General features: G+C 40.1%; 3 protein-coding genes across 5 annotated transcripts in view; 1 reads left to right on the top strand and 2 right to left on the bottom strand.

Annotated features, from left to right (window-relative positions):
- LOC111948909 (uncharacterized) overlaps positions 1–14,346 on the top strand; it is a 124,832-nt gene that overhangs the window by 61,737 nt on the left and 48,749 nt on the right. The window lies entirely within an intron of this gene.
- The window catches only part of LOC101161506 (uncharacterized), a 78,625-nt gene that overhangs the window by 34,657 nt on the left and 29,622 nt on the right, over positions 1–14,346 (bottom strand). The window lies entirely within an intron of this gene.
- On the bottom strand, positions 334–8,531 carry LOC110016709 (uncharacterized). 3 transcript variants are annotated; one of them, XM_078932570.1, is made up of 6 exons: positions 8,351–8,516; positions 7,747–7,845; positions 3,586–3,882; positions 758–912; positions 559–674; positions 334–488 (listed from the first exon to the last, which is right to left on the bottom strand). In XM_078932570.1, exons 1-6 carry the CDS (start codon positions 8,409–8,411, stop codon positions 353–355), a joined length of 864 nt encoding a protein of 287 aa, XP_078788696.1. In that variant the 5' UTR covers positions 8,412–8,516; the 3' UTR covers positions 334–352. The 3 variants fall into 3 exon arrangements, with proteins under 3 accessions (XP_078788696.1, XP_023819624.1, XP_078788697.1); XM_023963856.2 differs by having other exon boundaries at positions 7,747–7,842; XM_078932571.1 differs by lacking the exons at positions 334–488; positions 559–674; positions 758–912 and adding an exon at positions 958–3,333 and having other exon boundaries at positions 8,351–8,531.

Raw genomic sequence — 14,346 nt, 5'->3', positions numbered from 1 at the left:
AGATCAGGTATGTTGCATTAAAATGACAGAAGATCATGAAGTTAGTGGAAAGCAGAACCACAGAACTTTGACTTTTGGCCAAAATGAAGATGACAAAACAACAAGCCTCCCTGTTCTCTAGTGCAGTGTGGGCTGGTCAGGGTTTGTTTTTAGGAGATCAGGAGGTCAAAGTTGGGTCATGCAACAACCCAGAGCTGCAGACATTTAAAGCTAATATTCTGAGATTTGAGGCTTGATTGCAACAATTTCAATCATGATATTGATGTTTATAACATATCACCTTTTAACTAAAACATGAAAAAGTAAACACAGAAGAACCACAGTAGCAGGAAGAAAGGTTCAGTTTAACTGATCAGAAAATTAAAGCTTTAATCTCACAGATGTATTTGTTCAAAAAGCCATTTCCGTTTTGGATCCAGCTCTGGTTCAAAGGGGCATCTTGGACTATAAGTGTAAAATCCTCTGAGCTCCCTGGGTTATTCCAGTACCTAAAAATAAATAAAAACCCATCAGTACATTTAATAAACATATTAATATGTAGTAAGAATTCTTCTTTACCCAAGTGTGTCTGGACTGCCATCCACCCAGGTCCAGTTGTTGTTCACTTTTTGTAAACCAATCCAGTATCCGTGATGGGTATCATAGTAGTATTGTATTTTATTTTTGATGAAGTTCTGTAAATGCAATTGTGAAATATAAACATTTACAACTTTTTTCAGTTTAAAAAAAAAGTTTAGTTTAACATTTTGTGACAAACCTGTTCCTCAAGACTGCTGATAACCACCAGGTCTGATTTGTTGCTTTGACAAAACTGTCGACTTTCGTTCCATGTTTTCCACTGAGAGTTTAAGTTGTAAAAAAAATAGCAGCTTTCCTTAAACTGAATCCAGTCTTTGGGACATGTCTGAAAAACTGTAGGTAAGAAAGAAAAGAAACAAAATTGTCATGATTCGCTTAAGCAAAACAAACCCAGACGCTGGAACCCAGAAAGAGCACAGGAGAGTTAGTTGGTAAATAAGATGATTTATTGTTCGGAAAGAGTACCAGTGATGAGGCATGGAGTTGTAGTAGTGACGTGAATATGAACCGGTACTTGAGATAAGTCGTGACGTGGCTTGGAGCTGTGGCGTGGCAGTGAGTGGATGCGTGGATTGAAGCTGTGGCGAGGCTTTGAGTTGTGCGTGGTCTGGATCTGTGGCGTGGCTGGAGGTTCTTGGGGGCTGCTGGAGATCAGGCAGCTCATGATGAGAGGACCCAGGTAGACACTCGTGGAATTTTTGTCCATAAAGGGGCAACAAACTGGCGATGAATGCTGGAACAGGAACACCTTAAGAACGCTGGCAGGTGATGAGATGAGTGTCCACAGCTAGGTCCAATCAGGAATGCAGAGCAGAGTGGGGAGGGGAGGAGAGACTGACAGAGGCACCATGACAGTACCCTGCCCTTAACGACCGCCTCCAGGCGTTCCAAGACACTGGTCGAGATGAGAACAGTACAAGTCCTCGATCATGGATGGGTCCAGTATAAGGGATCAGGAGATCCATGACCACTCCTCAGGGCCATAACCCTCCTAATCCACAAGAAACTGCAGACCTTGGCACCGGACTTTCAATACCGGGCTAAGCGTAAATGCCGGGGCACTGTGAATGATATGGGCGGGAGGCAGGGCCTCACAAACACAGCTCCCAGTCCAGAATCGGAGGCGTCAACTTCCACGATGAAGTGTCATGTAGGGTCTGGTTAAATGAGAATAGGTGCAGTAACCAAGGGTGTCTCGAGTTTGTCAAAAGCTGTTTGAGCCGTGGAGTTCCATTGATAAGGCCTGACCGTAGAGGTGAGTTTGGTTACGGGAGATGCAATACTGCTATAATTCCAAATGAAGCGACGGTAGAAATTGGTGAAACCCAATAATTGTTGTAATTTCTTTCTGGTCTCAGGGATTACTCCTTTGGAGACCGCTTTAATCTTGACACGATCAGGTCAGATGCTACCGGCTTCAAAGATATACACAAGGAAGGGGATCGAGGAGACATGGAATTCACATTTTTCAGCTGTGACATAGAGTAGGTTTTCCAATAGCCTTTCCAGGACTGGACCTACATGGGTTTCATGTTGAGCAGGGGTTTTGGAGTATATGAGAATTTCGTCAAGGTAAACAAATACAAAGCGGTTGAGGAAATCTCTGAGTACGTCATTAACTACCCTCTGAAAAATGGCTGGGGCATTGTTAAGCCCGAAAGGCATTACTAAAAACTCGTAATGCCCCAGAAGGGTTTTGAAAATAGTCTTCCATTCGTCGCTAGTTGGGATATTGACAGCAAAGTTTGACAGGAATGTGTAAAAAATTATTTGCTGTGGATGGCACAGAATCACCCGCCTACGGCCTGTCTTCTAACAGGGGGTTTTGCCTTTTAAACGTAGTTTACACTGTTACCGGATGGCCATGGTTTCCGCAGTAAAAGCAAGAACCTTCCTTCTAACATTTTTGACGTTCTTCAGGTGTTAGTTTGGAGTGACCGATCTGCATGGGTTCCTCCAAAGACTTATGTGAGGATTCTGGTACTAATGGAAGAGGTGAGTCAAGTGTAGTGGAGTGAAGAATGGTCTTAGATGGTTGTCTACAAAGCAGGCTTCAACATTGCCGAAAAAAGGCTCTGGGTGGTGACGGAACGGAAGTGGCAATGGGCATGTTGCCTGAGGGCGGAAGTGAAGCCGTTGTTGTGGGATTATTGGCGAGTTGCCCGGTCAAATTTGCCGGTTTGCGATATTCCACCAATGCTGCAATAAAAGGTCTGTTGCGCGGTGGCCATCTGGGCTAGAGCATCTGCTTGACGACCCAGGATAACTCCCTGCTGGGAAACTGTAAAGTGGAGAATTTACGGGTCAGCTGGGTCTGGAGTTTGGCCAGTTTGTTCTGTTATGATTCGCTTAAGTAAAACAGACCCAGACCTTGAAACCCAGAAAGAGCACAGGAGAGTTAGCTCGAAAATAAGATGATTTATTGTTTGGGAAGAGTACCAGTGAAGAGGCGTGGACTTGTGGTTGTGAGGTGGAGAGGAACCAGGACTTGAGGTAAGTCGTGGCGAGGCTTGGAGTTGTGCATGGTCTGGATCTGTGGCGTGGCTGGAGGTTCTTGAGGGCTGCTGGAGATCAGGCTGCTCGTGATGAGAGGACCCAGGTAGACACTTGTTGAATTTTTGTCCATAAAAGGGCAACGAAGTAGTGATGAATGCTGGAACAAGAACTCCTTAAGAAGGCTGGCAGGTGATGAGATGAATGTCCACAGCTGGGTCCAATCAGGAATGCAGACCAGAGCGGGGAGGGGAGGAGAGACTGACAGAGGTACCATGACACCAAATGTTGACTTTTAACTTTAATCCTATATGACTGTAAAATAAAAAAAAACTGTACGAAATAAATGAATAAAAAACACTACCAAAAAGAATAAAAATCTTTTTACAAAACAAACTACTTTGTTATATTTCTTGTTTTTTCTTAATTTGATTAAAGTTTTATATAAATCAAACAAATGATTTTGTTACTGATAAAGCAAATGTTTGTCAGAGTCACAGAATAAACATTTACCTTCATTAGGGCAGAAGACATCAGCTGGAAAGTTGGAGTAACTAATGATTGCTGCCAGGATCTTGTTCAGTTTGTCACTGTTTCTCAGCTGCTCGTTCTGGTTTTGTAGGATTGTCATGTTAACCGTCATCTCCTTGGTTTGGTTCTTGAAGAACAGCTTCTCTGCAGTCAGCTTTGTCATGCTCATCCTCAGATCTTCAGTCTGGTTTTGTAAATCTCTTTTCTCCAAAGTCAGTTGCTCATTTTTTGCATCCAGGTCACTGAGATTTTTCTTCAGTTTCTTTGTTTCCATGGCGACTGCAACCCAAATGACACAAAATAGCCGTTAATTCAATGATTTGACCTTTATTTAGAAAAGCAGATTTTAAAAGAAACTATTCTAATTTTGTGACATGCATGCATTTCTCACTGAACCCCAGCTGTTGATTAAAAATTGTGAGCTGAGTTTGCTAGAAGTTTCCAAATTGCAATCTATTGCCAAGTGTTTGTAGATTGTTCCCCTCGAGTTAAAGAGCTGATACACAAAAGAGGAAAAAAAAAGAAAAAATTAGGTTTGGTTTGTCTCTGACACACTATGACTGTGACTGAACAGCATCTGTTTTCTGGTGTTCTAACAAACAACAGAAAACAGTTTTTAGTTTTTTGTTTACATACACAGTGGATTCATGTCTGTTGTGTATCTACAAGTATACTTAATTTATTATTGCAGTTCTAGTTGAGTTCGAGTTGTTTCCAACTCATTGGTACTATGATGCTGGACAGAGTACACACACCACACACTCACACACACACACACGCACCCACACAGTTGCTTTGCACAACTGGGTTTTGGGGTGCAAAAAGGTTGAACACCTCTGCTTTATGAAATGCACAGAACAGCTCATTAGTATAGCATGAGAATCATATGACACTTCTTATTGGAACTTTGTAGTTTCTGCTGTTGGTCCTTCTAATTTGTCCTTCACTTCATTATGCGTCCTCTATGAGTGGTTTATGTTAAACATTGCCACGTTTCTACTATGTCATCACCCTGAGCTGAATCCTACAGATGATGTGAGGGTTAGCATTCTTGAGTTGCATACACTTGTGTGCCTTGCACATGGGTGGAATGGAGGAGCATTAAAAATATACTAAGAGAAGGTAGTTGTGCCCCAGAACAATGGATCTCCAAGATAAAAAATTGTATCGTCAGAACTCGTGCCGTGAGTTCCACAATAGTTGTAGATTTGAAATAGACTTTTTGAGTAAACCAGAGAGCAGGGCATTATAATAATCTAAACGACTAAAAATAAAATCATGCATCAGCACCTCTGTGCTGGCAAGAGACAGGAATGGACGGACTCTGGCAATGCTTTTAACGTGTCTGATGTGAAGAATAAAACTCAGGCCAGAGTCGGAAAAGTACGGCCAAGTTTCTCACACATTGAGAAGGTTTAAAATTCCTCAGTTTGGGTAAAATCATCTCTCTATTATCTTCAGGACCAATGATGAAAACTTCTGTTTTGTCCTGTTTGCGCTGTAAAAAGTTCACTGCCATCAACGATTTTATTTCTAACATACAATTAAAGAGTGTTAATAGGTTCAAGATCATCAGGAGACACTGCAATTTACAGGTGTGTATCATCACTGTAGTTTTGAAAGTCAACGCTGTGTCTTCTGATGACATCACCAAGAGGCAACATTTATGAACTAAAAAGTTTTTGGGAACCCCACAACTAATTTTGTGGAATCTTGAGGAATGAGTATCCATACTTACAAAAAGGGTCGATCTGTAAGATAGGAATGAAACCAGTTAAGAAGAGTCCCTGAGAGGCCTACCCGACTCCTAAGTCTGTCTACTAAAATCTGGTGATTTACTGTATCAAAGGCGGCCCTAAGATCCAGAAGTACTAGAACAGAAAGTTTGCCCAAGTCAGAATTATTATTTAATCAATAATGAAAATGGTAAGTTGGATACTGGTCTGTAATTGTCCATAATATTTGAGTTCAAGTTACTCTTCTTCTGAAGGGGCCTTACCACCCCTGTCTTACAGGCAGAGGGGGAGACACCCATCTGAAGAGAGCAGTCTACTATATTTAAAAGCTCTGACTCAAAGAATCCGTAAATGTTTTCAAAAGAGAAGGTGGAATGTGTTCTAAAAGGCAGGTTGTAGTGTTTGCTTGGGAAAAAAACTTGACCATTATCTTTTCATTGTCCAGGACAAAAACTCGCCTTTATCTGTTCCAACCCATGTGTGCTCTGCATCAACCACATATCCCTTGATAGTACAATGATCACACTTAAGTTTTCATGGAATATCCAAGGTTTCATTGCAAATTTAAAAAAAAACAGCTGCAACTTTAAGCTTTTTGCGCCGCAACTATTACAAAAATACACACGACATCCTGGTGGAAGTGGTTTGTCAACACAGACTACAGAGTTTCTCTTTTCTCTTATTTTTATTTTTTTACATTTTCAGTTGATGAAAATGATTTCTGTCAAAGAAAAATTGGACCTTTGGTTAAAAAACGGTTGAAAAAACACAGAACTGGAGGGGTGTATACTGCCAGAAATTATAAGTCTTTAGACGGTGCTCTCATTTCATTTTGTTCACAAACAGCTTTAAGTCTGATCGGTGAGAATTTTGTCTGACATTAAACTGGTCAGTGGTGCAAAAAAGGTTGGAGAGCTCTGCTTTAGCATATTGAAAACACGCAGAACATCTCATTTCTAGAACATGGGATCATAGTGTAGATATCGTATTACGACACCTCCATTGAAAAATCAACATGTTTTATTGAAATTAGTTTTTGTCTTAGTCCTATTGGTTTATCCTCTAGTTCATTGTGCTTCCTTTTTGAAGGCTGGCTGGTTCCTATGAAGACATGTTCTCGCTACTTCATGAGCCTAACATAGGTGTGTATTAACAGAAGTGATGTGGGCCGTGGCGTTCCCGAGTTGCTTACACTTGTGTATGCTCTTATAGGGACAATGGGAGAGGAGCATTAAAGAAATTCCCAAAAGAAGGACTAATAACCATAATTCATTTGATGCAAACATCTATCGGGCATTGTGGCAGGTAGCCCTCTAAATTGTACTCACAAGCAGGACGGGTGAGTGTTCATTTTGGACCTTGTTCTGGGTAGTAAACCTTGTCTGCGATTTATACATTTACTATAATACATATTTTTTTGTGATGTAGAATACAACACTAGAATGGTCTATGTGAAACCAAACTGGCGCCTTCAATCAGAATGGTAAACCTGAATAAAACAAGTGCTGCCATTTGAGATGTTTGTGCTCTAAGTAAGGAACATAAATGGAAGAAGGAAGAAACAGAATCTAGAAGAAAGTCTAAGATTTATAAGCCATGGAGACACTGCAGCCCCGATTCAAGCCAGAGCACCATAATTAACCAATTTGTCAGTTCTGTAAGGGACTCACAGTTATCAATGATTTTGAAAACAAGTATGCATAGTCTGTTAAGTCTATAGTTTTATAACAGTAAAATGTGGGGTTTCTGTTTTTTTTCGTTCTTTTACAACTTCAAGTTAAAGCTTTGGTCACATGCACCAGAATGGGGGTTGACCCATACTGGGGTTGGCCATGGAGGGTTGTAGATAGGAGTGGTTGCATCTCACAGGTAACACAGTCATGCCTTCCAATTTCTTTTTGGCTTGTACGGCCACTTCAAGGGATGTCATGAATATGGAATTTATACATTCCATTGTTGCACACACTTATGGCCTATGGGTGGTGTTGTCGTACGGTGCCCTTATGCCACACTAGACATTAGTAAAGTGCGAGCCACTTGCCCTTTAGTGACCATGTGCAAAAATGCACACAGCACCAACGGGCTCCTTGGACAGTCCATAGAATTTGGGGGATTTTAAAAATAAAAAATCCTTTTGACCCACCTTCGTCTTAACTGCTTCATCTTTACATAACTTTTTGTGTTGAATATATGTTCCCCATGGCCTGTGACTTGCCTCATTCCCATAGGGAATAAAAGTGCATGAACATTTTCACTCAATCGGCTCATGAAGTGGCATGCAATGCTATATGTAACCATGAGGGCAATTATTACTAAGGCTTAAGCCAGTAACACACAACCAATAATTTAAGCAACAAAACAATTAAATGTAGAGTCGTAAAAAAAGTACTAATTTGTTTAAACTTACAGTAAGTGATGGCAACGTTGATGATGACACACAGGAGGAAACAAATGATCCCAAAACACAGCAGGTGATGAAACCTGCTGCCAGATGCTTGGACTTCTGCTTGGTTCAACAAAACATGACCAAAATGAGCAAAAACAGGAACATAGTTGTTTGGAAAAGTTGTAGTTCATAACTGAAAGAATACAAAGTTTTTTTTTAAATGATGTTTAACTGTAAAATAGCAAACTTCTGGTCAGCTGTTTTTAGCTTTTTTAGCCATGACAGAGTGCTGACTTTACTTTGCTTAAAGTAAATGATGTGTTTTGTGTTAATTGATGCCGATTGTAGAGTTTGCTTTGTCTACTTTACCTAAAATATTTACAAATGAAGAATCCTTAAAAATTAGCACCTTTTTCTAAAAATCTGGAACTATTTTAAAATATAGTGTACATGTTGAATAGATTGGTTGTTAAGACTAATTAATTTCAAAACAGATATGGATGCCTGATTGTTTTTAAAAAGAAGATATTAGGACCAAAGAAACAGGAAAAACAATTTGACATCATTTTGTGTGGAAATCCTAAAAGTATAAACGTGTATAAATTGATCAAATCAGGAGACTTACTTCTTGAAGCTGCAGCTCTACCTTTGAAAACCACAGAAGAGTGTTGGATCTCCTCCTCCATCTTTCAACAAATTCTGCTGTGCATCAAAGCAGAATGAGCTTAAATGGAGCCAGAGTTGATTTTAAATATAAAGGTGATCAGCAGATCTAAAATAAAAACAACTTCTTCCCCAGTTCCTACCAGCTTTAGACAGAATTGCAGAAGATCTGAGAATAGTTTAAAGGTGTGGTTTCCAACACAGTTTACAAAGTATTTTTGAGGAAGTACAGTTCTTGTCTTTGGATGGCTCCCAGTCAGCTTTAGGATCAAATTTAAGGTTCTTTTATTAGTTTCTAAAAGTTTACATGGAACTCATGGAACCAGAATGGAACCTCATTTTGATCAGATTTAATTTTAGTCTATGACCCTCCCAGAGCCCTCAGGTCCACAGGTGCAGGTCTGCTGGTGGTCCCGAAGGTCAGAACTAAAACCCACGGCGAGGCCTCCTTTCAGCACTGTGGGCCTCACCTGTGGATCAGTCTGCCTGAGGACGTGAGGGCTTCAGCCACTGTGGAGGTTTTTAAGAAAAAACTTAAAGCTGTTTTTTTGTTAAACCCGAGTCATACCAAAAAATGGGACTCAATGACTCCCTGCTTGACACTCAGGGTTAAGGGGTTGGATTGGGGTGTTAAGCCACCAAATGGTTCCCAAGTGCGGCTGTGTCTGCAGCTCACCCCTCCCCTAGAGGATGGGTCAAACACGGAGCACACACTTCACACACCTAGGTGTGTGACAGATAGTGGGACTTTAACTTTTCACATAGTTTTTACTTGTCCACATGTTTTTATTTGATTTTATAAAATTTTAACAACTAATTTGATTTGTTTTGATTTTAATGGTGGAATGTGTATGTGTTGGGTTTTTATGTGTTTTATTTAATTAGTTTATTTTAATTATTATTTGTATTATTTTTACTATATTTATTATTTTATCTACTATATTTTTTATCTTATTTTTATTCTTTACTCCTTCTCTGGGAAGCACTTTGAGATGCTCTTTAGCATAAAAAGCACTTTATTTATAAAGCTGAATTTGAATTTTCAATTTGCAAATCATTTTGGATAATTTTAAATTTGATGCTTTTGCTGTTGCAGGGTGATGCAGAGTAGAGGTTCTGACCTGTTTCTTATGTTCCTGAAAATCTAAACGAAGACAAAAGGAATTCATAGTTTTTCTGTTAATCATATGTTGAGCTGAGGTCAACCACTGCAGACAGAAGTGTGTTTTAAGATGTGTTACTTCAATAGTATTGTGTCATTGTGTTGAGTCAAGTCTATTCTGGTTCCCTTTGTGTTGGAAACACTTGTAGATTTTATTTTTACTCTCTTTTAGTACCTTTAGGAATTTGGTACCATCTTTTGTTTTAGCTTTATGGATATCACAGCTATAAACATCAATCTTGTGTTCTGTGTTGATGTGAAATTGTAAAAGGTTTGTGTAGTTTGGTGAACATAGAGTGAGACTGCAGTGTCACAATAGCCGCGTTTACATGGGCAAAAGTAATCGGAAAGAACGCCTGATCGGAAAGAAAATGCGTCATCTAAACGCGCCGTTCGGAATACTCTGCCCCTGTCAGACTCATTCGGATCAGAATTTCTTTCCGATCGAGATAGGTGGGTTATACCGATCGTTTATCCGATCGTGGAGCATGTAAACGGTTCATTCCGATCGTGTGTCACTACTGCTCTGGTTTACGTCACGCATAGATGGTGTTTCGCTGAGAGAAAGCTTTGGAGCTGATACGGGACCGACCAGCTCTGCGGAGGCCCCGCGTAAAGCGCCGCTCCGCTCTCAACCCGCTGGCTCTCCCCTCTCTTTCACCCCTCACGAGGGAGATGCGGGGATGGAGCGCTTCGTGCCCCCCGACACTCACTCGGTCCACTGGCACCCGCGTGAGCAGAGGAGCCAGATTAATAACTTCGTGTCTGAGGGGAGAAGGATGCTTGTTAGGTGTGCGTTTTGTTATGTGTGGGAGAATTCAGACTGCGAGCCTTCCCGCTGCTCTGGGTTAGCGGCTCCAGGACTCACAGGGGGCCGCCAGCTCACGCAGCGAGTTTGGGGAAGCAGAAATAAATGTCGCTCAGTCCTTAAACTGTTCAAACAAACATGTGGATTTGTGTTTCCAGTTGTGTTCCGACGAAATAAAGACTGATGTTATTCCCAGACATTTACGTGCAGCCAGGATGCAGATCTCAGCGTTTTATGGTCCTGGATTTTGTGTCCATCAGGCTAATGTTGTTAGCCTGTGTTTATAGCCTGTCCTAACCCTTCTTCCAGCAGTGACCACACGGATTAAATAAAACGATGAGCGAACAGGCGCTTCATACTATTCATGACATTAATAAAAGCACGTTTGGAAGATCGTCTCGTATTACGGAGCTGCTGCACATGCTGTCTGTCTGTGGCAGCTGTTTGCTTAGAACGGGACCTATTTCCTCATCCAGGAGTTTTTAAACACTACTGCGCATGCCCAAATGATTCATTCCGACCGAAAGTGTGAGCCATGGGAACGTTTGTTCTAATCGGAAAAAGGTTTTCTGATCCCATGTGCACGGGTGAATTTTAACCCGACCATTGATCCGATCAAGATATTTTGCCCATGTAACCACGGCTAGTGTCTGCTTTTACCTGTCCCGTGTGAACTCTGCACTCAGCTGTGTGTTTTTTTTTATCTTTTCATGTCTGCCAGTGTGTTGCTCAGACCTTCAGTTACCCGCCACATGTCATGTTTTAGTCATGACTTTGATAAAACCTGTGAAAAAACACTGAGATGAACTTTTGTCTGTTTCGTGTGTGTCTGACCTGAGTGTTTTTGTTGACCTGTGTGGATGGATTCATGTGTTTGCTCTGTTCAACCCCTCATTGGATCTTGCTATGTGGGTGAGTGGATTTACAAAAGACGACAATAAACAGCAGTTTGCTGATTCCTCTTTTTATCTTTTAATTTTAGTTGGAAAAATCTTTTTCCAGAGTCAGCATTTTTTTTACATTGTCCACAAATTTTAATCAGTCTATTTTCTAACCCTAAGAACATTTTATTGCAAGCTCGCATTAAGAAATGTTTGAGTGATGCAAAAATGTTTTTTTTGCAAAAATTAGCTTTTTCTCACTCCCTTTGAAGCAATTAATCAAACTAGTCAACATTAAACAGATTCAATGTGTTGTCTGTACTGTATATATATAAATATGCCAATATGTCTATTAATAATGATAAATTATTATAATCAGGGGTGAAAGTAGATTTTTGTTTATACTGGTACTATAAGAAATTAATTCAATGTAAATCTTTTTAATAGAAATAAATGCAGATTGGGGTGTAATGGTTAATTGATTGATTGATAAATTAATTAATTGATGGATTAACTGATGAACTTCTTATTTGATTGCTTGAAATAAATCATAAGAACCCAGGGTTTGTTTCCCAGGAGGCGCGTGACCCTTCAAGCTACCGCTAACTGTATAGCTAAAGGGGGGCCTGAGTCTGGGTCTCCCTGTGTCTGTCCCCAGCCCGGATAAAATCCAGGGTTGTTTCAGGAAGGGCATCAGGTGTAAAAATCGCTGCCAAACCAAGTGTGTGGATCGGTGAAAGCTGATTCGCTGTGGCGACCCCTGAAGGGATGTGCAGAAAAGTCAACAACATTATATTTTAGTTAATTTAGTTGACTAAAAAGTAAACACATGAACTTGGGAAGATCTAGTGTTTGCAGTGAAACTATTGACATAGAAACTGCAGTTGACAAAAACAGTTTTCTGCCACTTTTGCTCAGATCAACTCGTTCCATCTATGAAATGTCAGAAACTAAGAAGGTTGAACTTTGTTTTAAAGGCGTTCTTACTCAAGAGTGTTCCTCTGTCCATCAATCCAGACCCACTCGTTGCCTTTTTTCTCCCGTCCTAACCAGTATCCATGAAACATGTCATAGTAGGGCTGAACATGGTCACTGAGGAAATCCTGCAATAAGCAGACTTTAATCTTCAGAACTGGATCTGCAATCAGAAGCTCCTGTTGAAAACTGTTGTCCTGCTGCTGTTTCAGCTCTCACTTGTTGCTGCTGATTATGGATGACGACCAGATCTGCTGAGACATTTTGACAAAACTGTCGGCTTTCCTGCCACGTTTTCAGAGGAACCTCGTCACCAGAGAAGAAGTAGCACTTTCTGTGGAACTGAATCCAGCTTTTCTGACACCATGGACACTCTGCACTCATGTTGGGACAGACATGAAAAAGATTCTGATTAGTTCATCTAAAAACATTGTTGCTTTTCTCATAAATATGATCTAAAGTGCAAGAATAGAAGAGATAAAAGTCTGAACATTTAACCAAAACTGCTGCTAGGAGGAGCAAACAGCTGAGGAAGCTCAGATGCTTCAGTTTCTTGAATTACTGCAGGTTTTTTTTATTTCAGTTTATGCCGCTTTAGTTCTTGTTGCACATCTGTGCCTTCAGGTTATAGGTGACAAACAACTGAAGCTGCTTATTTATTAAACTTCTCCAGTTTTTAAGTCTATATTTTTCCATCGTTCTGTTTCAATGATTACTTTGACAAAGGGGATTTCCCCAGATGTAGAGCATCTTCACTGAATCTGTGGTTCCATCAAACCTTTAGGTGTCCTCGTATAAAAACAATGAGCTGGATTTTAAATGTCTTTGTGTTCCGTCTGTTGGAGAACAGATGCTCACTTTTGTTGGGACAGATTTCCTTAACTGGAAAGTTGTGGAATGAGAGAATGAGGTCCAGCGTCCAGCTGAGGTCGTCCCGTTCTCTGCTCAGCTCCTCGATCTGAGTCTTTAAGATCTTCATCTTTAACTTGAACTCATTGAGGTTTGTGTCCTGAACGTACATCACCACGCCTACTGTGAACCAAAAAGAGCCAGGACATTAGTCTACATGTTATTTTCTGTTTCATTACATAGATTTAAGTCCCATCCAACATTCCTGTAGCAGCTTGACATCCAAAACTCTAAAAGCGTCAAGAAGAGAAAGTAGATGTAAAAATACAAAAAGTTCAGCTTTAATACCTCAACCATCAGAAACATCTTTAATCATCAAAAATTGTTTGAGCAAATTGGAGCCAATTTAATCTTTTGCTAAATTATTGAAGGTAAATCCAGTTGAAGTACAAATGTCCTCATCTTCCAAATGTTGAGTTTTCTCAGATTTCTGAAGATAAAAGAAGATGCATTAAAAACAAATGAAGATGACTGACTTCTGATGATGAGGATGATGATGATGATGATGATGATGATGATGCACGCCAGGAGAAAGGTGCTCAGTATTCCCAGAGACGGCAGGAAGAAACAACAGTGTGGATCTGCTTCACCCTCTGTGTCAGAAACCCAAGAAAAAAAACATCACTGGAGTTATTTTGGAAGATTGAGAAATACATCAATGGACCAATTCCAGAAATGAAAACATATTTCTTTTAATCATTTTATTCTAGTCTGAACTCCTGAAGGAAAACCATCAGCCAAGCTGGAAATTCTGACTTTTTTGTGTTCCTGAAAACACAAAATGCTGAATTTATCCAAAAATGAATCTTGAATTAGTAATAATTTTCTTTTAGATGGTTCCATCTTGTTTAATCTAGACACCTTTCATTTCCAGACCAATGAAAAAGACACATTTTTAATTCAATCCCAATTTTCATTTGTTTTTTTCTTGTTTATAACACAGAACTAAATCAGTGTCATCGCTGCCAGTGATGATCACATCAAGGACTGGAAAAACCCTCAGACTCTGTGGTGAGTGAAGTTCCCTTTTAGGTTGATCCAAACTTTTTCAGCCTCAAATGTTAGAAAACAAGAAAATCTGAATGTCTGTTGTAAATCTGAGGATCTTCATTAAATCCATCATTCTGTGTCTCCAAACATTTGATTTCTCCAGTGAACCAGAATCTGAGCTGCTTTATTCACATAGTGACTCAGACATGAAGGAAGTGTTTGCTGCCTGATTC

Source organism: Oryzias latipes, chromosome 16 (genome assembly GCF_053564925.1).
Source record: "Oryzias latipes strain Hd-rR chromosome 16, Olatipes_Hd-rR_3.1".
NCBI lineage: Eukaryota > Metazoa > Chordata > Actinopteri > Beloniformes > Adrianichthyidae > Oryzias > Oryzias latipes.
The sequence above is the reverse complement of the archived record's forward strand: the minus strand, read 5'-3'. Positions and strand labels throughout refer to the sequence as shown.

Coding starts and splice junctions, on each gene's coding strand:
- LOC110016709 (XM_078932570.1), bottom strand. CDS start 8,411: ATGGAGGAGGAGATCCAACACTCTTCTGTGGTTTTCAAAGGTAGAGCT. Junction 3,883..7,746: donor CAACGTTGCCATCACTTACT/GTAAGTTTAAAC, acceptor TTTGGGTTGCAG/TCGCCATGGAAACAAAGAAA. Junction 913..3,585: donor TGTCTTCTGCCCTAATGAAG/GTAAATGTTTAT, acceptor TCTTACCTACAG/TTTTTCAGACATGTCCCAAA.